This window comes from Schistocerca piceifrons, chromosome X (genome assembly GCF_021461385.2).
Source record: "Schistocerca piceifrons isolate TAMUIC-IGC-003096 chromosome X, iqSchPice1.1, whole genome shotgun sequence".
Lineage (NCBI taxonomy): Eukaryota > Metazoa > Arthropoda > Insecta > Orthoptera > Acrididae > Schistocerca > Schistocerca piceifrons.
In genome coordinates, this window is record NC_060149.1 from 27,099,451 (window position 1) to 27,125,041 (window position 25,591).

At 43.1% G+C, this 25,591-nt stretch overlaps 1 protein-coding gene across 2 annotated transcripts in view; it reads left to right on the top strand.

Annotated features, from left to right (window-relative positions):
* The window catches only part of LOC124721641 (cysteine-rich with EGF-like domain protein 2), an 88,126-nt gene that overhangs the window by 36,801 nt on the left and 25,734 nt on the right, over positions 1–25,591 (top strand). For both annotated transcript variants that reach the window (XM_047246703.1, XM_047246704.1), the window contains 3 exons: positions 13,337–13,483; positions 15,314–15,505; positions 17,147–17,321. In XM_047246703.1, the coding sequence (XP_047102659.1) occupies positions 13,337–13,483; positions 15,314–15,505; positions 17,147–17,321 (514 nt within the window). The remainder of the gene's footprint in view (positions 1–13,336; positions 13,484–15,313; positions 15,506–17,146; positions 17,322–25,591) is intronic.

The window sequence follows — 25,591 nt, forward strand, 5'->3', positions numbered from 1 at the left end:
GCAAAGCAGGTGGAACAACTTAACAATGACTGAAAGTTTGGGTGAATATGATGCAACTGTTGAACCGCTCAACTCCCTTAACTCTAGCAGGGGTGTGGTCAAATGCTGTGACATTGTGGATATCGACATAGCTGAACTTAAACAGGAATGGGCATTACAGGGGATAGTGGACTTAGAGCAAAGGATGCGTATGAATAATGGAGAAATTGAGAAGACCGCCAACTTCATTGTGACCTTTAATTCTCCAACGTTGCCTGACCACATCACGGCAGGTTTCCTCCGACTTAGGGTTAGGCCTTACATACCTAACCCAGTGCGGTGCTACAAATGCTAGCATTTTGGTCATAATGCTGAGTTGCAGGGTGAAGCGACCTGTGGGAAATGTGGAAGGGAGCCTATGAACTGTTCATCTCCCGCAGTCTGGGTTAACTGCTCTGGGAGGCACCCAGTCTGGAGCCCAGAATGCCCTGTTTTTGCAGAGAAACGAAAAATTCAGGAACTAAGAGTCGCCAAGTGGATACCCTATGCTGAAGCCAAAAGGAATATAAGGTGGCGAAACCTCCTGTCTTTAGCACTTCTTATGCTTCCATGGCGCAGAAACCTGTTCCTAAGGTCGACACCTCGATGCAGACATCATCCAGTGTACAACCATCCACCACCAGCACCTGTACTTGCATGGGTACACGCCAAGGCAAAACGAGTAAGGATGAAGCAATCCAAGCAGCTGCCACAGCAACAGTTCTGTAGTGAGTGTCAAGAAGGCACGCAACAAGCAGAGTGCCTCTCAATTCCCCGTTTCCTCCTCATCCTCGAAGGACAGGGTGCAGGGAAAGGTTCACGATGTTAGACTCAAACACTGTCCCAAGCGCCATCAGATATCGTTCTTTCACATCTGATTGATGAAGAGGACATCATGGAGTTTGATGCCTTGGATCCAGGCGGCCCCTCGACACTCCCCCTCACTCTACAAGTGCTTCACATCCGCAGTGCCAAGATTAGGGGTAAATTAAAACCATATCACTGAAATGGCTCCCATCCTACAGTGGACCTTACAGGGGTTCAGGACACATGTGGAGGAACTTTGTCTCTTATCTCAGGTTAGACCAATGCATCTGTCTCCAGGAGACTCATTTTCATCGAGTGTATACCCCTGAGCTACGAGGCTATGTACTTCACAGAAAGGACAACTTGAGAACTTGAGTGGAGAGAGAGCTAGAGGCGGCGTAGGTATTTTCATCAGTACTGACAACCACTCCTTCTCTCTCTCACTTATGACAACTCTACAAGCAGTTGCTGTATCAGTGCAAGTGTATCATCTGTTGACAATATGTTCTCTTTACTTGAGCCCACATGATGCACTTATTACACAGTTCCCCCTCCCCTTCATCCTCTGTGGTGTTTCTAATGCATACAGTGTGCTTTGGGGCTCTGCAACTACCAGCCTCAGGGGTAGAGCAGAGCAATTAAGAGGCTTATCGTGTCATCATTCGCATACTTGTTAAATGTGGGAAAGAGCACACTTATCCACTGCAACTGGGTCTTTCTCTGCCATTGATCTATTGCTTTGCTCTCCAGATCTTGCTCATTTGTTCAGTGGGAAGCGGTCAGTGACTTGCACGGAAGTGATCACTTTGTAATCTGGATTCAACTGCCAGATGGAGTGGAACCCAAAAGGAAACTACCACTGTGAGTGCACAGTAGAGCTGACTGGGTGCGTTCAAACATAGTGCAAATGTCGAGGCATGGGTGGATCATATTACCAAAATGATCCACCACTCTGCTGCAGCATCCATTCCACAATCCACAGGACACCAGAAGAGGCAACCTGTCCCTTGGTGGAATACCGAATGTCGCTCTGCAATCAGGACCAAGCGTGCGGCCCTGCGTAGGTTCAAGTGTCAGCCAACTGCAGAGAATCTTGCAGCCTTTTGGGTGGCAAGGGCAAAGTGTCACTGAATTATTCGAGAGAGCAAGAAGAGGTCATGGCAACAATTCCTGAACCGCGTTAATCGTCCCACCAAAAGTTCCGTTGTGTGGGAGACCATCAGGAGAATTTCTGGGAGAGGAGGCAGATGCCCCATGGCTGCTGTGATGGGAAATGGCACACTCCAAACCAATCCATGAGACATTGCCCAGACTATGGTGGCATATTTTGCCACAGTTACGGCAACAGCCAGTCAGGATCCAGGTTTCGAGCACCGTACAGCAGTTGCTGAGAGGTATAGTGTGGACTTCTGGTCAGCCTTTGAAGAAGATTACAATTGCCCATTTTCCATGTGGGAGCTGAATTCTGCATTGTCGGCGGCTCGTGATGCAACCTCTGGTCATGACATGATCCATTACAATATGCTGCGGCACCTCACAAGGCGAAACAAAGATATCCACCTCACACTTTTTAATGCCATTTGGGCATAAAGTCACCTTCCCAACTCATGGTGTGAGGCAGTTTGCCCCATTTCTCTCACGAGCTGTGTTTCCAAGGTGATGGAATGTATGATTCATGCCCAGCTGGTATGGTGGCTTGTATCTCACAATTTACTAACCACTGCACAATGTGGATTTTGAACATGCCAGTCCGCAGTTGACCATCTCATCACTTTGTCAACCCATGTCATAAATGGTTTCCTGTGGAAATACCGGATTGTGGCTGTGTTTTTTGATTTGGAAAAAGCCTGCGACACGTGCTGGAGGGCTGGTATCCTCTGTACTCTCTACATGTGGGGCTTCTGAGGCTGCCCTCCCTGTTACCTTCAGGGATTTTTTAAAGACAAAGTTTTCAGTGTACATGCGGGTTCTGCCTTGTTGGACACCTTTATCCAGGAAGACGGGATGCCTCAGAGCTCTGTCCTGAGCTTCGTCGTCTTTGCTATAGCTATTAACCCTATTATGGCCTGTCTCCTGCTGGGCATCTCCGGCTCCCTTTTAGCCAACAATTTTGTGATCTATTGTAGTTCTCCATGGACTTGTCTTCCTGAGCAGCGTCTTCAGCGATTTTTCGATTGACTTTACTCGTGGAGTACTGACAATGGCTTTCGCTTTCCAGCTGACAAAACTGTTTATATGAATTTCTGGTGCTGCAATGGGTTTCTTCCACTGTCTTTACATCTTGGGCTTGTTGCTCTTTCGTTTGCTGAAACTACAAAATTCCTGGGGCTCAAGCTTGATACAAAACTTTCTTGGTCCTCCCACGTGTCGGCCGCCTGCTGCATGTGGTCCCTCAGCGTTCCACGTATCCTAAGCGATACTTCCTGAGGAGCAGATCGGACCATCCTCCTCCATTTGTACTGATCCCTTGCCCATTTGAAACTAGACTATGGTTACTAGACTATGGTTGTTTTGTTTATGCATCTGCATGTCCATCCATATTATGCTGTCTCAATACAATTCGTCTTGGAATCTGTTTGGCCACTGACGCCTTTTACACTAGCCCAGTTGAGTCTCTATGTAGAAGCTACTGAACTACCGTTGTCATATCGGCTTGATGTTCTCCTCAGCAGATACACATGCTGTTCATCTGCTGTGCCTGGCCGCCTATTCTATGCCTCCTCCCTCGATGACTCCTTTGACTGCCAATAGAGGTGCGCGTCCCTCTTCTCTGTTACCTCCAGGAGTTTGTTTTGGGTATTGCTCCGGCAGTTCAGCTTCACGCTATGTGCCATTTTCCCGATGAGTGTGAGATCTTCACCACCTTGGCTTTGTGCAGCAGACCATGTTCACCTTGGACTTCATTCACTTCTTAAGGAAACTACCCCACATTTGAACTATCACTGTTAGTTTCTTAACCTTTGGATGGAACTTCACGATAATACTGTTGTGTAGACTGATGGCTCTCAGACCGACCGTGATGTCGAGTGTGCCTTCGTCATTGGCACCGATGATTTTCAGTGTCAGCATCCAGATTAGTATTTACAGGAGAGCTCTTTCTCCTTTATGAGGCCACTCAGTACATCCAATGACATACACTTTTCAATTGTGTCATTTGCTCCAATTCTCTCAATGCCTCTGTGTACTGTACACAGTCTGTCCCTTAGTGCAACGGGTCCAAGGAAGCTTCCACTTGTTCACTCTTGAGGGAGTCCACAGCTCGTGGTCTAGTAGCTAGTGTTGCTACCTCTGGATCACAGGATCCCGGGTTCCATTCCCAGCCAGGTTGGTGATTTTCTCTGCCTGGGGACTGGGTGTTGGTGTTGTCCTCATTTCATCATCATCATTCTTTGAAAGTGGCAAGATCGGATTGTGTTCAGATTGGGAATGTGTACGGGTGCTGATTACCATGCAGTTGAGTGCCCCACAAACCAAACATCACCACCAAACTCTTGAGGGAGCCACTGTGATGTTTGAGTTCCTGGTCACGTCGGTCTGATGGTAAATGAGGCTGCTGCCAAGGCTGCAGTCATCCTACTTCGGCCTGCTAATTCTTCCATTCCTTTCGGTGATCTCCATGTTGCTGTGGTGTCCCTTTGGCACCACCACTCGTCTTCCCTTCATGGGAACAAGCTCTGGGGAATTAAACCTCTCCCAGCAGCTTGGCTGACCACCTCTCGGCCCTCTGCTGCAAGGAGATCATTTTAGCTAGGTTGCATATTGGGCACTTTGTTTTAGCCATCACCATTTGTTAAGCGGTGATCCCCCATGACTTTGAGCTAATTGTCATCAACCTTTAACGGTTTGCAATTTCCTGACTGAATGCCCTTTTTTAACCACTTGCATTCTAATGTATGTATGCTGTCTGGGTTATCTGCCATTTTAGTGAACGACATGTGGGCTGTTGACTGCGTTTTAGTTTTTATCCATTATTGCAATATGGTGAAGGATATTTAATCTTTAGTTCGGGACCTCTGTTGTCTCTACAGTGTATTTTGTGGACCTTTCTCAAAGAGGAAGTCCTTATTCTTAGCTCTCTTTCCTTCCGTCGATTGGGCTTAGCGTTTAGTCACTGTTAACTCCTTTTTCGTGTTGGTGTTCTAAGGTTCTGAAATGGGCGCGCAAGACCTTAGCTGTTCTTGTGCCACAAAACAAAACAAACAATCAGCATATGCAGCTACAAAGATGAAATACCGCAACAGACAGAATGCTGAAGCTGACTTGGGTCTTCAAATCTCTTCTGTCAGGCCTGAAACTAAACAGCTGGAAAGAAAAAAATTACTACTACTTCATACATACCCATTAAATGGAAACAATTTTATCAATTTACAGTGAAATCAATACAGTGTTATTTAGTGTATTGTCGTAGAAGTCAGCAGTATACAATGTATGTATTTTTGTGTGGTTTTTCACTAAATGATTATAATTCAACAATGGACACAAACCAGATTTTGCTTATTTTAGGGCTCTGTAAATTACTATTTAACAATATTATGAAAAGAATAGTTGCTACTCACCATATAGCGGAGATGGTGAGTCACAGATAGGCACAACAAAAAGACTGTTGTACCTATCTGTGACTCGGCATCTCTGCTATACGGCAAGTAGCAACTATCCTTTTCGTTATATTGTTACATTCCATCTACATCTACACCCATATCCATATCCATACCCATACTTTGCAAGCCACCTGACGGTGTGTGGCGGAGGGTACCTTGAGTACCTATTTCGGTTCTCCCTTCTATTCCAGTCTCGTATTGTTCGTGGAAAGAAAGATTGTCGGTATGCCTCTGTATGGGCTCTAATCTCTCTGATTTTATCCTCGTGATCTCTTCACGAGATATACGTAGGAGGGAGCAATATACTGCTTGACTCCTCGGTGAAGGTATGTTCTCGAAACTTCAGCAAAAGCCCGTACCGAGCTACTGAGTGTCTCTCTTGCAGAGTCTTCCACTGGAGTTTATCTATCATCTCCGTAACTCTTTCATGATTACTAAATGATTCTGTAACAATGCGCAACCCCATCTGGTATGGATCCCACACCGGTGAACAGTATTAAAGCAGTGGGCGATGCAGTGTATTGCTTACGGTTTGTCGAACTTTGTGCACAACTCGCCGGTAACACTTTTATTTACACTGATGGCTCCAAAACTGACGATGGTGTCGGCTGTGCCTTTGTCGTCGGGTACATCACCTTTAAATACCAGCTCCTCGACCAGTGTTCCAGCTTTACGGTCGAGCTTTTTGCTCTCTCTCAGGCTGTTCAGTATGTCCGCCGCCACCGCCATTCTCTGTATGTACTGTGCTCTGATTCACTCGGTGCTCTTCAGAGTCTTGAAGCTCCATATCTGATCCAGCCCTTGGTGCAATGGATCCAGCAATCTCTCCATTCTTTTGCTGATGATGGCTCTCCTGTTAGCTTTATGTGGGTTCTAGGCCATGTAGGAGTGCCTGGGAATGAGGCTGTTGATGCTGCGGCCAAGGCTGCAGTCCTCCTGCCTCGGCCAGCCTCCCTTTGTGTCCCATCGTCTGACATTAGTGGGGTTGTTTGTAAGAGGTTTGTGTCATTATGGTGGGACACTTGGTCGTCACTTCAAGACAATAAGCTCCGGGCCATAAAACCGTTCCCAACAGCTTGGACAACCTCCTCCCAACCCTCTCGGCAAGATGAGGTCAGTTTGGCCAGGTTGCGGATTGGGCATTGCCGGTTTAGCCACTGCTACCTGCCATCCGGTGACCCCGCCCCGCGGTGCCCTTGTGGTCACGCATTGACAGTGCGCCATGTTTTATTGTTGTGTCCCCGTTTTAATCAATCTCGTGTTGTCCTGTCTCTGCCATCTACCCTACAGGAAATTTTAGCTGATGACGCTCGAGCAGTTGCTCGTGTTCTTCGTTTTATTACTTTGATGGACTTGTCCAAAGACATCTAACTCTTTTAATTATTTTATCTACGTCTTTGTAAGAACTTTCTGGTGTCCCCCCCCCCCCCCCCCCCCTTGAGTTTTACCAGATGATATGTGCACTTACATTTGCGACTGGGCGCTAATGACCATAGTAGTTGAGCACCCTAAAACCCCACAAAGAAAAACAGCAGTGGGGAACCAAGTGTACTGTAACCTACTTCCTTTGTTTTCAGACTGCATTTCCTTAGGATTCTTCCAATGAGTCTGTCTGGCATCTGCTTTACCGACGATTAATTTGGTATGGTCATTCCATTTTAAATCACTCCTAATACCTACCCCAAGATAATTTATGGAATTAACTGCTTCCAGTTGCTGACCTGCTGTATTGTAGCTAAATGATAAAGGATCTTTCTTTCTATGTATTCGCAGCACATTACACTTGTCTACATTGAGATTCAATTGCCATTCCCTGCACCATGCATCAATTCATTGCAGATCCTCCTGCATTTCAGCACAATTTTCCATTGTTACAACCTCTCACTATACTACAGCATCATCCACAAAAAGCCTCAGTGAACTTCCAATGTTATCCACAAGGTCATTTATCTATATAGTGAATAGCAACGGTCCTACGACACCCCCTGCGGCACACCTGAAATCACTCTTACTTCGAAAGACTTTTCTCCATTGAGAATGACATGCTAGGAACTCTCCAATCCAATCACACAATTGGTCTGATAGTCCATATGCTCTTACTTTGTTCATTAAACGACTGTGGGGAACTGTATCAAATGCCTTGCGGAAGTTGAGAAACACGGCATCTACCTGGGAACCCGTGTCTATGGCCCTCTGAGTCTCATGGACGAATTGCGTGAGCTGGGTTCCACACGATCATCTTTTTCGAAACCCATGCTGATTCCTACAGAGTAGATTTCTAGTCTCCAGAAAAGTCATTATACTCTAACATAATACATGTTCCAAAATTCTACAACTGACCGACGTTAGAGATACAGGTCTATAGTTCTGCACATCTGTTCGACGTCCCTTCTTGAAAACGGGGATGACCTGTGCCCTTTTCCAATCCTTTGGAACACTACGCTCTTCTAGATACCTACGGTACACCGCTGCAAGAAGGGGGGCAAGTTCCTTCGCGTACTCTGTGTAAAATCGAACTGGTATCCCATCAGGTCCAGTGGCCTTTCCTCTTTTGAGCAATTTTAATTGTTTCTCTATCCCTCTGTCGTCTATTTCGATATCTACCATTTTGTCATCTGTGCGACAATCTAGAGAAGGAACTACAGTGCAGTCTTCCTCTGTGAAACAGCTTTGGAAAAAGACATTTAGTATTTCGGCCTTTAGTCTGTCATCCTCTGTTTTAGTACCATTTTGGTCACAGAGTGTCTGGACATTTTGTTTTGATCCACCTACAGCTTTGACATAAGAACAAAATTTCTTAGGATTTTCTGCCAAATCAGTACATAGAACTTTACTTTTGAATTCATTGAATGCCTCTCGCATAGCCCTCCTCACACTACATTTCGCTTGATGTAATTTTTGTTTGTCTGCAAGGCTTTGGCTAGGTTTGTGTTTGCTGTGAAGTTTCCTTTGCTTCTGTAGCAGTTTTCTAACTCAGTTGTTGTACCATGGTGGCTCTTTTCCATCTCTTATGATCTTGCTTGGCACATACTCATCTAATGCATATTGTACGACAGTTTTGAACTTTGTTCACTGATCCTTAGCACTCTCTGTACTTGAGATAAAACTTTACTGTTGAGCTGTCAAGTACTCTGAAATCTACTTTTTGTCACTTTTGCTAAACATAAAAATCTTCCTATCTTTTTTAATATTTCTATTTATGGCTGAAATCATCGATGCTGTAACTGCTTTATGATCGCCGAGTCCCTGTTCTGCGTTAACTGTTTCAAATAGTTCGGGTCTGTTTGTCACCAGAAGGTCTAATATGTTATCGCCATGAGTCGGTTCTCTGTTTAACAATGGATTTTCCATTGTTTGAAATAATATTTAGTACTTTAGAAGGCTTCCATCACCAAAAAAGTTTAAGAACCACTATGCTAGAGGAGTGATTACTCTCCCCCATTCACTTTTGCTGATCCGAAGTGCAGATTTGCAGGTGCATATAAGACCTCTGCTCAGTTTAGATGGAGTTACATCTGGTTGACTACTGCCTCCTCTAATAAATACCACACTATCAAGGAGACTACTACTGCATGGTGCTCTTCCTTCCATTACTCCCAGAAAGGATCCACCATTCTGTCGCCTTCGCAGTGATCATGTCAGGCTAACCCTTAGTTTTATTTTACCTAATGAGCCAACCTACATTGTAGTTGTCAAGCATTACAGACAATAGCTTTTAGCCTCGTGGAATGCCCTGTTCTTCTGACTCTCCATGCTAAGCCTGTCCTTGTGAATGCTTTGCCTCAGTATTGGCATATGATTCATGGATGGTTGAAGTGGTTCTCCTTTTTGTCCATGAAAGTGGTTTCTATTTTTAGATGTAAGGTTTTAATCTACCTTCAGGGCAGAGGTTAGGTAGTAGAGGTCAGGATGGCTCCCGCTACAGGTTGGGTCTGGGGGACTGCGGACACTACCTCCTTCAACGGCTCACTTTTTCTTCCCTCTCTTAATCTGTTTTAATTGCATTTAGCTGCGGTTTGTCTTCTTTTCTACCACACCGTACTTTCTGTTTCAGAGGTAGCACTCTGTTAAATAGTGGGTGCTCTTAAAGCCTCGATTGCACTGGAGAAGGGATGGGCAGCTGTGGGTAGGGTGACTCCTGTTGCTTGCAGAGCCCCGGGGATCCCCTCCTGCTACCTTACCTATTTCTTCGTTCACGTTTTCTTTATTGATGGTACAGCCTTTTTTTACTGTTCCGAATGTGCTGACTTGAAGCCATTCTTAGGTGTGTAACTGTCTTTGCCCTTTCTCTGCTGGTAGGGGTCGGATGCAGGGTGGGAATTTCCTCGCCATTGGATGAGCCCTGGGAGACCATCATCTGCTCTGACCTATATACTGGCCTGATCCATACACTTCTTCCTAAACTCTTTCTGAGCTCTGGCATCAGTATTGCCTTCAGTGCCTTTGTATTACTACTCCTATGTACTTTTGTGATCAGAACACATACTTCGCAGTCATCACTAATTCCGAGCAAACTGCCCCTGGATTGAGGGACTGATAACCTTGCTGTTCAGTCCCTTAACCAACCAACAAACCATTTGTCTAATGTTGCTAGGTCAGACAGTTTACTAATTCGTTCTGCTTTGTGTAGGGCTTGGAGTCTATATTCGAGATTGGTTCTAGAGGTTTGTGAGTAGGTAACTCGAGCATTAGAATTAACAGTATGTAAGAATATTTTCGTTGCATGTGGGTGTAGGGTTTCGATTTGGTTTGGAGATTGTGTGGCTCGCATTACCTCAGAAGAAACCTTTTAGTTAGTTTTCCAACCATTCTTATGCTTACATAGTATGGTGGAGGCCTGCTCTTTGGGAGCAACAAAACTATCATTTTAAGATTGTGTCCATAAGCTATTTTCTAACTGACTTATCTACATATTGTAGTTGTGTGGGTATTCAAGTGTTGATTATAGCAGTTTTGCTTCATGTGCGTTCTGTTGTTGCATGGTGAGTAGTACAAAAGTTTTTGTTATTGATTTTATGATAATTTCTTAAATTTTTACATTCCAGTTGTTTGTTGTTCAGTCTGCCTTTCTGATATTTTCTGTTATCTATTAATAAGCCCAGTGGTGCGTGTGAAATGTACATGGATTGAGTGTTTATTGGTTTTGATATCAATAGGTAACTACACTCCTGGAAATTGAAATAAGAACACCGTGAATTCATTGTCCCAGGAAGGGGAAACTTTATTGACACATTCCTGGGGTCAGATACATCACATGATCACACTGACAGAACCACAGGCACATAGACACAGGCAACAGAGCATGCACAATGTCGGCACTAGTACAGTGTATATCCACCTTTCGCAGCAATGCAGGCTGCTATTCTCCCATGGAGACGATCGTAGAGATGCTGGATGTAGTCCTGTGGAACGGCTTGCCATGCCATTTCCACCTGGTGCCTCAGTTGGACCAGCGTTCGTGCTGGACGTGCAGACCGCGTGAGACGACGCTTCATCCAGTCCCAAACATGCTCAATGGGGGACAGATCCGGAAATCTTGCTGGCCAGGGTAGTTGACTTACACCTTCTAGAGCACGTTGGGTGGCACGGGATACATGCGGACGTGCATTGTCCTGTTGGAACAGCAAGTTCCCTTGCCGGTCTAGGAATGGTAGAACGATGGGTTCGATGACGGTTTGGATGTACCGTGCACTATTCAGTGTCCCCTCGACGATCACCAGTGGTGTACGGCCAGTGTTGGAGATCGCTCCCCACACCATGATGCCGGGTGTTGGCCCTGTGTGCCTCGGTCGTATGCAGTCCTGATTGTGACGCTCACCTGTACGGCGCCAAACACGCATACGACCATCATTGGCACCAAGGCAGAAGCGACTCTCATCGCTGAAGACGACACGTCTCCATTCGTCCCTCCATTCATGCCTGTCGCGACACCACTGGAGGCGGGCTGCACGATGTTGGGGCGTGAGCGGAAGACGGCCTAACGGTGTGCGGGACCGTAGCCCAGCTTCATGGAGACGGTTGCGAATGGTCCTCGCCGATACCCCAGGAGCAAGTGTGTCCCTAATTTGCTGGGAAGTGGCGGTGCGGTCCCCTACGGCACTGCGTAGGATCCTACGGTCTTGGCGTGCATCCGTGCGTCGCTGCGGTCCGGTCCCAGGTCGACGGGCACGTGCACCTTCCGCCGACCACTGGCGACAACATCGATGTACTGTGGAGACCTCACGCCCCACGTGTTGAGCAATTCGGCGGTACGTCCACCCGGCCTCCCGCATGCCCACTATACGCCCTCGCTCAAAGTCCCTCAACTGCACATACGGTTCACGTCCACGCTGTCGCGGCATGCTACCAGTGTTAAAGACTGCGATGGAGCTCCGTATGCCACGGCAAACTGGCTGACACTGGCGGTGGCGGTGCACAAATGCTGCGCAGCTAGCGCCATTCGATGGCCAACACCGCGGTTCCTGGTGTGTCCGCTGTGCCGTACGTGTGATCATTGCTTGTACAGCCCTCTCGCAGTGTCCGGAGCAAGTATGGTGGGTCTGACACACCGGTGTCAATGTGTTTTTTTTTTCCATTTCCAGGAGTGTGTACCATATCATGTAAAGTGGTAGCTCACACTCTAAGCTAAACGTCTGAGCAGACAGAATGTAACTTGCCTCTTCAGCCCAGCATTTGGCAGATGACCACAGCTATAACCCGCATTGGAGGACACAGTGAAAGCAACAGGCCGCAGTGATGACCCCACATGGCGGAAGTGATATTCAGTGTATTGTTTTGAAGACTTCTGTTTACAGTATACAATAGTGTCCTCAGTGATAATGTTCTTCTTTTTGTTCTTTGATGAACCTTCATCACAGAATATTAGAACCAGCAAATAATTCCAGTTTTATTCCTGTTTACATTGTTGAAATAAAGTTTTGCCCAACAATACTTGTTAATGAACAGAGCTGTAGTAAATGATCAGCTCAAGTGTTACCAGTCAATGTTAAGTGCAAAGTAATGTGAATAATGACAAAAATATGTGATTGTAATTGTGCGTAAGAAAATTTGTAAGGATATCCAATCGATGTACATTTGTGTTTGCACAACATGACGAGAGCTCTTAACAGAGTGCCAAATCATGAATGTGGCTGGCACACTCATTGTTTTGGCATTACAGAGTATGTCCATTTTAGTCTTTTGTGGTGATGAACCTCTCATTTTTTCGTACACTACCAAACCGACTCATTGGAGGTTTTGCTATGATAAAAGAATATAAAGAATAAAACTGGCTGATGCGTATAAGTCAGAAATCACTACTTTTGTGCAAGTGTGGTTTGGGCATAAGGGGGATGCTGATAAGATTTTAATTTTGAGCCGAAGTCGTGTGCTGATCGGATCATCACAGTTCTAGTGACATCCTTTCCATCCTAGTCACACATTTTCTGTGCTTTAAAGTCAATAGCCTAGAACTAACCTTCATGTTTTCCTGTAGTGGTGTAATTGGTTATGATATTTCACAAATTAATGACTTGCTTCTTATCATTACACGTTAATCTTCTCCCATCATACTTTAAAATACCTGCACAGTTGTTGGAAAATGAGTTTTCTACCGATTCCTTTTCTCACTTTGAATCTCATACTATTACTAGAAGTTAGTACGAGCCCTGTTGCTCACTTGTGTTCACTGAGGCTGTTTTCTATTTTATCAGTATTTTTGCGAAATACTTAATACACACTGATTTACAAGCAGTTTCTTGAATAAATGAATGAATGAATGAATGAATAGAAAAAAACTAGTGGTAAGTGATTAGAACACAATCTGATAAGAAAGATGTGAGTTAAATGCTCAGGTGGATGAACTGTGCTATGATGGCTTATTGCCTCTTAAACTATGAAAGTGAGAAACTCTTCAATTTAGAAAATTATTACAGGGACTGGAGCGCACCGCTCGGGGTAAATTTGAAGGTGGTGATGCAGCATGGGAAGAGGAGAAATTGGGCAGTTATGCCAGCAGTGAACTGCGTCTTGTGGAGATACAGGAGGAGCTTTGCTCTGATGTTGAACGTGGCAAGAACCAGGCAAGTCAACATTATTATTTGCAAACTAAGTTTATTTCTTTGTGTTTTCTTGCATTACAGGGTGTTACAAAAAGGTACAGCCAAACTTTCGGGAAACATTCCTCACACACAAAGAAAGAAAATATGTTATGTGGACATGTGTCCGGAAACGCTTACTTTCCATGTTAGAGCTCATTTTATCACTTCTCTTCAAATCACATTAATCATGGAATGGAAACACACAGCAACAGAACGTACCAGCGTGACTTCAAACACTTTGTTACAGGAAATGTTCAAAATGTCCTCCGTTAGCGAGGATACATGCATCCACCCTCCGTCACATGGAATCCCTGATGCGCTGATGCAGTCCTGGAGAATGGCGTATTGTATCACAGCCGCCCACAATACGAGCACGAAGAGTCTCTACATTTGGTACCGGGGTTGCGTGGACAAGAGCTTTCAAATGCCCCCATAAATGAAAGTCAAGAGGGTTGAGGTCAGGAGAGCATGGAGGCCATGGAATTGGTCCGCCTCCACCAATCCATCGGTCACCGAATCTGTTGTTGAGAAGCGTACGAACATTTCGACTGAAATGTGCAGGAGTTCCATCGTGCATGAACCACATGTTGTGTCGTACTTGTAAAGGCACATGTTCTAGCAGCACAGGTAGAGTATCCCGTACGAAGTCATGATAACGTGCTCCATTGAGCGTAGGTGGAAGAACATGGGGCTCAATCAAGACATCACCAACAATGCCTGCAGAAACATTCACAGAAAATCTGTGTTGATGACGTGATTGCACAATTGCGTGCAGATTATCGTCAGCCCACATATGTTGATTGTGAAAATTTACAATTTGATCGCGTTGAAATGAAGCCTCATCCGTAAAGAGAACATTTGCACTGAAATGAGGATTGACACATTGATGGATGAACAATTCGCAGAAGTGTACCCGTGGATGCCAATCAGCTGCTGATAGTGCCTGCACACGCTGTACATGGTACGGAAACAACTGGTTCTCCCGTAGCACTCTCCATACAGTGACGTGGTTAACGTTACCTTGTACAGCAGCAACTTCTCTGACGCTGACATTGCCTCGTCCGTTGCAGGTGTCCTCGTCGTTCTAGGTCTTCCCCAGTCGCGAGTCATAGGCTAGAATGTTCCGTGCTTCCTAAGACGCCGATCAATTGCTTCGAACGGCTTCCTGTCGGGACACCTTCGCTCTGGAAATCTGTCTCGATACAAACGTACCGCGCCACGGCTATTGCCCCGTGCTAATCCATACATCAAATGGGCATCTGCCAACTCCGCATTTGTAAACATTGCACTGACTGCAAAACCACGTTCGTGATGAACGCTAACCTGTTGATGCTACGTACTGACGTGCTTGATGCTAGTACTGTAGAGCAATGAGTCGCATGTCAACACAAACACCAAAGTCAACATTATCTTCCTTCAATTGGGCTAACTGGCGGTGAATCGAGGAAGTACAGTACATACTGATGAAACTAAAATGAGCTCTAACATGGAAATTAAGTGTTTCCAGACACACTTCCACATAACATCTTTTCTTTATTTGTGTGTGAGGAATGTTTCCTGAAAGTTTGGCCGTACCTTTTTGTAACACCCTGTATAATAAGAAATAAGAGCAGCACACTGAAAAACCGAATTTTGTTGTATACTGATATAAATGTTTTTAGTAAGAAAATAGTTGTTTCCCTTAAGAAAACAGCAAGCATTAGTAAGAAGTGAGAGTATTATGATTTTTCTGCCTCTTGTAAAGTTTCTTTTGTCAATGTTCACATTTTTGAGCAGTTTTTCTTCTATTCAGAGAGAAATTTTTAATTCTAGTGTCATCTGCTTGCTGAAGATGCAGAGCAGTTAATTGAAGAATGGTGGTCTAGCGGACAAAAACAGGATTTATACAGCTGGCTGTGTATTGAGAAAATGGAGTTCTGCTGTCCAGAAAATCATTTTGGAAGTGACTGTACACCATGTCCTGGCTATCCAGATAATATTTGTGGTAAAAATGGAAAGTGTAAGGTAAAACAGTGTTCTCTGCTTTTCTCATAAAAGATTTCCATCTGGAAATTGTCTCTTGCTCTCTGAATTATTGAAAATAAATGTTTACCTTTCATTGAAAAGTGTGTGTGTGTGTGTGTGTGTGTGTGTGTGTGTGTGTGTGTGTGTTTTCATGTTCATATTGTCTTGGGAGAAATGCATTCAGTGAAGGTTAGTTAAAATAAAATGTATATGTAATTCTTGTAGTATTGTTATTAATAAATATGTACACACATGTCCGACAACCAGACTATAGTAGAGTTGGTGAAAGAAGATCCCTGAGAGTTGCAGCAGGCTTGCTGAAGCTACTTCACGCATCTGCCTCAACCAGTCACTTACCACAATTTTTTGTGTGTGTCTATAACAATGCCTCATTGTTGTCACAGCTGTATAGATAACCATTGTTTTTGTGTGCAACTACTTGGCCTCACAGTTAAAAGCTGACAATAGCACTATCATCTGTTTGGGATCTTCGTTCATTATTATAATGTTATTGCCCTTACAAGAATTCATTGGTATATTTTTCTATAAATGATTCTACAATTTTCTGTTTTGGGTCCATCTGGACCTCAAAATGGTAATCAAGAGAGTAAAAGTGTGTGGCATAGCAGAGACCGTTGAAATACCCACTGAATAAGTACACAGTACCTTGTACAAAAAGCTGTGAACGGGGGGAAAAAAAAAAATTATTGTGCCTGGCTGGCGCCAGTTTAGCTAATTTTGAAAATAATTTGTCTGGGATAAGGTTTCAGTGCAGTTTTTGGCTATGTTTAAAGTGTAATCTGTTGGATTTTCCCCAGTTTGTGATTGAGGATGATGTCCTGATCTGTCATAACCACCAGAACTTGAGTAGCAGTTGAAAAATGGGTAAGCCTTGTTAAAGATATGCTAGAGAGAGAAAAGACAATTTTTATCAGTTGTTTAGGTAATGGGTAGTATGTTTAGGTATTTCCAGAATATAATTCATATAGATCGCTGTAAAAAAAAGCAGAATATAACTGTGCCCTATTATGCTTCATTGTTGTTTTATATGAAATGTAAGTTTAGTGAAAAGCAAACAAGATTGACATCCAAAAATATTTTCTTTAACCGCCTTCATGCAATTCAGTAATCACAATAACAAAAGTGTATGGTGTAGGCTTTACACTAAGTCCTCGTCCATTCTGTTCTCTGCCTGTTATTTAAAATTATTTTTTGTCATGATTAATTTGCACTAAAGAGTAATGTTTAGAATTGTGTACCTTTGCTTTCCTATTTCACCGTTATTGTTGTTTTATCTGTGTTTAAAAAGGAATGCCATGCTAAAATTAGGCAAATGCCGGGATGGTTCCTTTCAAAGGGCACGGCCGACTTCCTTCCCTGTCCTTCCCTAATCCGATGAGACCGATGACCTCACTGTCTGGTCTCCTTCCCCAACACAACCAACCATGCTAAAATTATGTCGATCTCTCTCTCTCTCTCTCTCTCTCTCTCTCTCTCTCTCTCTCTCTCTCTCTCTCTCTCTCTCCCTCTCCCTCCCTCCCCCCCCCTCCATTACCCGACCCCTCTTCCCCATTCCTCTGTACCTGTTGCCTGTATCATTGTAATGTGTAATGGTGCTTACAGAAATGTTCCTTATTCCAGGGTGCAGGCACACGTAAAGGTAATGGTAAATGTTTGTGTGATTCTGGTTATGCTGGTGATAACTGTGATCGATGTAATGAAACTAGCTATGAAGCATACCGTGATGACACCAAACTACTTTGCTCTCCTTGCCATATGTCATGTGTTAATGGCTGTTCCGGAGCAGGTCCTAAAGGTAAAAAAAATTTTTTTTTTAATATTTTGATTTTATTTTATTTTGGAGTGTGGAATGATTGTGTGGTGGTTTCAGAAAGAACTTTTAAAACTAGTAAGACAAGGAAAGGTATTAATACAGAGAGATAGAGAAATTAGTATAATTTGAATATGATCTTACCATTACATGTGAAACCATCTCCTGCTTATTTAATGGTAATGTATCTTGTTCTTCCCACCAACTTGTGTATGGTAGTGTGTTTTTGCAGTTGAGACCTGTAGTCTGTACTTTACTTTGGTAAGTCAATTATTATTAATAAATTTTCTCTTGTCTTTGGTCTTAAATATGGGCATTTCTTCCCATAACTGTATGTATATTGTGTTGAAATTCCATTCGCGGTTAGTTTTGTGAAAACTTTTTATATGTCTGAATACTCTTACTGCTTGGACACTAGACGGTACAAAAGGATTGTTAGAGCTTGTGTCTCCATTATCCAAGTATTGTCTTATTGGTTATCACTGTGTGTGTGTGTGTGTGTGTGTGTGTGTGTGTGTGTGTGAGCGACAGTGCCAATTTGCTAGTGTCTGTGGGACTGCGGCTATCCTCCAGGCTGGAAGTAATGGGCTGGCTTCTCTTAGTCTGGAATGTTTCCAGTACTACATATCTGGGTACATTTTTTTTCAAGTCATGTACGTGTGACATGAAATAGTGACAATACACATCGTAGACAACCTGACAACATTGTTTCAGAAAAGGAATTATAGGATGTCAGTATGATATTATCACATTCTTGTGTTCTGTTGTACAGCTGTGAGCTCAGTAATAAATAGTAATCTGATAATGTAATGTCTATGTTTTACGAAATTAGCACCGTTTTGTGAATGATTAGACAAATTAATTTGAATTTGCCACACTATGAGCCAGAAGACAAAATTGATAGAAAAAGAATGTGATTGTTGCAAGATGTGGTGCTCGCAGCTGATGTAATGGTTAGCATCGCAGGCTGGCGTGGTGCAGGTCGCCATGTCAAACCCGACCACCAGCAGCTACTTGTTATTTATTAGTTACAATCTGGGCAGATAATTGGATGGCAGTGTCAGTGCTGCCAGCCAATGAATTTATCCACAGAATAGGCTGCACAACATGGGGCAGCAAACAACAGTGTCTCATGCCTGCAGCACAGGGCAGTGGATAGGGGTGTGGCATGGCCGCAGCACAGGGTGGTGGATGGGCGTGGTAAGCACAGTCTTGGTGTGCTGTGGCAGTATTGCGACTCTTCAGGAGCTCCGGCTGATAACTACAGCAATGTCAACATAGTCTGAATAAGGCTTTTTCCACAAGAACACCGACCACTAAGGTTTCTTCTCCCACTGACCAACAAGGTTCGATCAATCTGTCGTGGGTCCTTTCCTCTGTACTCAGCAGAGCTGTGGTTCACACACCTATCCTCTTTGGCAGAGCTGATCCACTATATCACAGACTGTTTCCCATTTAGATTTTCATTATTCTAATAGTGCTTGAGCCACAACCTTAATTGGCTATTTAAAAATACCTTCTTCCTAAGGTTGACCCACTCAGCAGGTAACTGGTGTAAAGGAGCTCAGATGGATGGGCAGTTTTTTACCATAGACACAGGCTGCACAACTTAAAGTGAAGACTATAATGATACTTCAAACACCAATAATCACGTCTCCGTGATACTGAGAACCGTGATACTGCTAAATATGCCGGAGCTGCTTTGCAAGTGTGTGTGCTTTTAGAGTTGTTACTAACACATTCAGTGTATGAAGATGGATGAATTCCATGGTATCATTGAGGGATGTTAGATTATGGGCTGGGAGTGCCTTCAGTGGTGTATCTAGCTGATTCAACAAAGGTTGCATCACATTCTCAATGGTAGTTCCAATTAGGATAACTGGAAGATGAAAAGTTTGTCCACTGATGTCAGAAGTTGTGCCACTAATTGGCAAATCACTGCCTTGCGGCCCTAAGTGTATTGTGTGCATATTTTGACCTTGCTGATAGGTTTATCTGGTGTACTGTCCTCCTCTGAAAATAAGGTTGTGATACCAGTGTGTCCCACGGGCATCCTTCTGCTCCTGTTCCCACTAGGAATAATTGCACCATGCATCCCCTTGAGTTGATCTGGATCACTTAGGTCGGGCGTTTTGTGACCCACTCTCTCTGACGATGTTCATCTGTTAACATTAATGCATAATTCTTCCATTCTTTAAAATTGGCATTACGTCTTTCATTCTAATTTGTATGTGCTTTCCCAGTGTGTTCCACCGTACCAGGTAGAGGTAGACTGTAAAATGTCCATACCAGACATTGGTTGTTGTTACTGGAAATCAGACCAGCACACAGTAGGGCACAGTCGGTGTTGATTCCTACTGTTGTGGCCTGGTAAAACAGTGATAATGTTTTCTCATCTGGTGTGGTGATTAGCTCTAATGCAGTTGTTAGTTACTTCTGGGCTTTCTTTAGGCCAACCAGGAATTATTCAGAAGGGAACAGTGTAGGGGTCAACTGCTCATGCACCACATGGTGTATGGCCTCCTGCAACTCTGTTACCTCTACTTGGGCACCCAGTGTATTTCCAGAATGAAACTTTCACCCTGCAATGGATTGTGCACTACTGATATGAAACTTCCTGGCATATTAAAAATGTGTGCTAGACTGAGACTCAAACTTGGAACTAGACAAGTTCTCTACTAACTGACCTACCCAAGCATGGCTCTCACACTGTTTAAAGTCTGAAAAGTAAAAGCTGAGGTACTGGTGGAAGTAAAGCGATGAGGATGAAGACAGGAGTGATGCTTGTGTAGCTCAATCGGCAGAGCACTTGCCCATGAATTGAAAAAGTCCCAGGCCTGAATCTTGGTCCAGCACACAGTCTTAATCTGCCAGGAACTTTCATCCAGTATATTGTTGGCCAGTGTTTGCAAGAGTCTTGCTGCGGCAGTCCTGGTGTCCAACAAATCTAGCTGGGTCTGTATAACATTCAGATCCTGATTCACCGTGTGAATGGAAATTTTCACATAACATGTCAGTTCTGCTTTTGGTTTCCATAGCATTTGAGTGTTGTTTAGCACAACCTGTTTTAATGCTCACCAACTGTATAGTGTGCCACTCAGTTATAGCTTTATTACTATCCACCATTCCTCTCACCTGCATCAGAGTATCATTGAGCTCCCATATATCATTGGTTTCTACAGTACAGGGCACTTTTTTCAACGACCAACCTCCCATGTCAAACCACCGTCTCTTATATTGCTGCAGTGTGTCCTATACCAAATCCACCACTTGGTGTAATTGTTTTCACACACATTTATAGGAGAGCTGTAACCTCAGTATTCTCCCTGCACTTCTCCCAACATTCCCAGCTTCTCAGCCTCCAGGTATAGTTAAAAAAGTTTCCTTCAGCATTCGTACTTTCTGGCTTCCCACATATTGTATGTTAATTTTAATGTCTAATGGTGGCTCGGTAAGATGTCTTCCTGTCTAGAGAACAATACGCCTCTTCCATTCATTGATCTCGCAATGCGCCTACCCCTTTCTTGCTGAAGAAGTACAGTACTGCCAGAAGTATTATTCACATTGTGGTCATCCTTGGTGGTGATGCTACCTGGTGAAAGGAAGCTGCAATTTCTCCCCATACCTGCTTTGAGAGATCTGTTGTCCATGCATGCATGCATGCATGCATGCATACATACATACATTATCAGTTATAAACAAAAGCCTACTTATGCCACCTGACATGAGTTGCTAGTGTAACTGCACGAATTCACTTAAAAATAAACCACCTTATTATACTCCCCCTATTTCCATGATGTATTCTATGCTGCTAAAACATATGGTAAGAAAACCTCACAGTCACTGTGAGGACTATTGATGTAATAACTAGGCACCTTAATTGTTGTGTGGTGAACATGTTCCACTTCTCCAGAATGAGATTTTCACTCTGCAGCGGAGCGTGCGCTGATATGAAACTTCCTGGCAGATTAAAACTGTGTGCCGGACCAAGACTCGAACTCTGGACCTTTGCCTTTCGCGGGCAAGTGCTCTACCGACTGAGCTACCCAAGCACGACTCACGCCCAGTCCTCACACCTTTACTTCTGCCAGTACCTCGTCTCCTACCTTCCAAACTTTACGGAAGCTCTCCTGCGAACCTTGCAGAACTAGCACTTCTGTTAGCCTGTGAAGGTAATGGGCTAGTTTGCCGTTTGTGAATACATAACAGTCAACACAACTGCTTCATCAGATCTAAGATGAAGTTGGTGCCCTGATCTGTGATTATTGTCTCTGGAACATGGAACTTCAATAGACAATTATTTATCATTGAATGTTCTACTGTGTTCACCTGTTGATTTGGAATAGCATCATTGACACATGTTAGGAGAATTGATCTATGATTGTCAGAATGTAGCAGCTTTTCACTGTTGTTTGGCTAAAAGGGCCTAAAATATCCATTCCAGTCATCTCAAAAGCTTAGTTGCCTCTGGCAACTTCCGTAGTGGTACATTTACATCTTATATAGATACTCTGCAAGCCACTGCATGGTGCGTGATGGAGGATATTTGTGGATGACTTAACTCTGAACATGGCACGCAGTTTCTTAGATGCCGTATTTACTCGAATCTAAGCCGCACTTTTTTCCCAGTTTTTGTAATCCAAAAATCCGCCTGCAGCTTAGAATCGAGTACAAAGTAAGCAAAGTTCTGAAAAATGTTGGTAGGTGCCGCCAAAACTAACTTCTGCCATCGAATATATGTAGTGCTACACAGGCATGTTTTGCAGGCATGAAGATAAATACTGACGTCAAAACCTCTGCGTCGGTAAATAAATTAAAAGAAAAGGTAGAAGAATGTAAACATTATGCCATGTATTCTTTCGTGTTTGCTGCTATCTCATTTAAATCCTGTCTGCCTAATAAACTATGAAACTAGAATGAGACAACAGCAAATGTGGAAGAATATACGTATGATGTCATGTTTATATTCGTATTATTCTTATACTGACTAGTGATACAGTAACGGAGCCATTGTTTCATTTATGAGACAATTCCTCTCTCTCTCTCTCTCTCTCTCTCTCTCTCTCTCTCTCTCTCTCTCTCTCTCTCTCTATATATATATATATATATATATATATGAAACCCACATCCTTTCGTCTTTCCCTCTCCTTCCCTCTTTCCTGATGAGGCAACAGTTTGTTGCGAAAGCTTGAATTTCATGTGTATGTTTGTGTTTGTTTGTGTGTCTATCGACCTGCCAGCACTTTCGTTCGGTAAAATATATATAAAAACACAGATGTGTGACTTACCGAACGAAAGTGCTGGCAGGTCGATAGACACACAAACACAAACATGAAATTCAAGCTTTCGCAACAAACTGTTGCCTCATCAGGAAAGAGGGAAGGAGAGGGAAAGACGAAAGGATGTGGGTTTCATATATATATATATATATATATATATATATATATATATATATAGAGAGAGAGAGAGAGAGAGAGAGAGAGAGGAATTGTCTCATAAATGAAACAATGGCAAGAGACTACTATTTGTTGTTACTTACACTGCTGCTTTCTTTGATAATGATCAACAAGAACCAAATAATAGACTGCATATGATAGAAGATGTTCCGAGCGAGAGTTTAGCAAAAATTTTTCTCCGTTTGAAAATCTTTGCAGGCACCTCTTTAGTACATTACATTCTGCACAGGAATTAGTATCATCTTAGATTTAAAAATTTAGTCAGTTGCCGTGCTTCATTTCTGACTGTATTATATATATATATGGAAACATTCCACGTGGGAAAAATATATCTAAAAACAAAGGTGATGTGACTTACCAAAAGAAAGCACTGGCAGGTCGATAGACACACAAATAAACACAAACATACACACAAAATTCTAGCTTTCGCAACCAACGGCTGCTTCGTCAGGAAAGAGGGAAGGAGAGGGAAAGACGAAAGGATGTGGGTTTTAAGACACACACACACACACACACACACACACACACATATATCCATCCACACATATACAGACCATATGTGTGTATGTGTGGATGGATATATGTGTGTGTGTGTGTGTGTGTGTGTGTGTGTGTGTGTGTGTGTGTGTGTGTACCCATCCTTTTTCCCCCTAAGGTAAGTCTTTCTGCTCCCGGGATTGGAATGACTCCTTACCCTCTCCCTTAAAACCCACATCCTTTCGTCTTTCCCTCTCCTTCCCTCTTTCCTGACGAAGCAGCCGTTGGTTGCGAAAGCTAGAATTTTGTGTGTATGTTTGTGTTTATTTGTGTGTCTATCGACCTGCCAGCGCTTTCTTTTGGTAAGTCACATCACCTTTGGTTTATATATATATATATATATATATATATATATATGCCGCAGTAGCGTGCACAAAAGCAAGCCATGCCGTATGCATTTTCAGCTTAGAGTGATGTAAACACTTATAACAAAGAGAACGGCACTTATCAGATCAAAGCAATATAAGCAATCGATTCAAACCAGATGAAGCCCATGAAAAAGGAAGGGTACCCGTACGAATACAGACGGAGCGCCTGACACATAGCAATGGCTACTTGGTAAAGCTCAACTGTTAAGCTTACGACTTGAACCAAACTACTGTAGCTGTATCTTCATCCATTTGACCTAAATTGTCTCTCATGTTGCAATGGACCAACTTTGTTTCGATTTGGCGGTGCGGTCTTAAACTTTTCTCTCCCCTTGAATTTTGAGTCTCAAATTTCAGGCGTCCCTTAGATTCGGGAAAATTTTTTTTCCCTTGATTTAGAGTCTCATTTTTCAAGTGCAGCTTAGATTCGAGTGCGGCTTAGATTCGAGTAAATACGGTACTTATCTACATCTTCTTTCTTAGTTCTCCACCAATAATGCTCATCTACTCTCTGGTCTGTAGTTCTATGACCGCTGTGCATAGATAATGTGATCATGTGCCTCCATTAGTACTTCCTGTAGTGCAGCAGGCATAAACTCATGTGGCCAAAGTTTCATTTCCTACATAACATACCATTGTCAACAGCAAACTGTGGCTGCAATGCAAATAACGTAATCAGCAGCAGCAGTAGCAGCTTGTTCTCTTTGTCATTCCGCTAGGCTACAACCCATTGCTTGTATTATGTCGGTCTTTCTGCTAAGCCCACCTGTGTTACCATGTGTCTCGGCCAGTTTGTGAATCACTTCAAAGTCAAACTCGCTCAATTTTAATGACCACCAGGAGAGTCTACTTGAAGGATCCTTGCAACCAAACAACCACTTCAGTGCTGTATAAATTTATTCCAATACATGTAACATCACCTTCTAAGTGGTGGAGTAATTTTTTTCAGCCATATTAAATTGTGAAGCATAAGCTGGTGGCTGCTCCTAACCTTGCACTTCCTGATGTAGAACACAACACATTGCACGGGTGCTAGCATCACATGATAAAATAAATTGTATGGTATCACAAAATGTGATAAATAACACACACACACACACACACACACACACACACACACACACACACACACACACACACACACAGTGTCCGAGGCTGCTTGCTCTGTAACATTTTTTTATATTTAATTTTGTTTGTTTGCTAAAAGTATGCACGTTTAAGGAAACAGTCATAATTAGCTCAAGATTCAAGTTGCAATAAACAGCTGCTAAAAGGAGTGTAAGATCCTTCATAGTCTACATAGAATCATACCCATAGCTCATCAGGTCAAGTCACCTACCATTTTATTGAGTGATTTTAGTTGATGTATTTTGTGATCATTTGTGCCATTATATTTCATTTTAATATTTGTGCAGCTTTTGAAAGGGGGCACCCTAGTGCAGTCATCTGTGAAACATTATGGCTGCTTGCATCTCTTAAAGTAATTTAATCTACAGAGAGTTCAACCACCATTATCTTGGCTAAATTAATATTAGTGAAATAATTTGGGAAGAGGCAATTCAGTATTACACCCTTTTCTTCCGTATCACACACTTTTCTGTCATTCTCCAGTGCAGTACCAGTGTTACTATTGATTGATAAATTATTTTGTTCCATGTACTAATTTTTTGAAAGACCAAAACCAGTTAAGACTTTTTGGTCACATCATTAGACAGAATTTTACTTTTAAATTTATTGAATGATTGTTGCGTTGCCCTCCTTACATGCAATTGGCTTAATCCAGCTTTTGTTTGTCAACAAGACTTGGGCTTCATTTAAGTCTGTGGTTAAGCTCATGTTGCTTTCATAGCAACTTTCTAAGACTTGTAACAAATGTAGAGTGTTCCCATCCCTC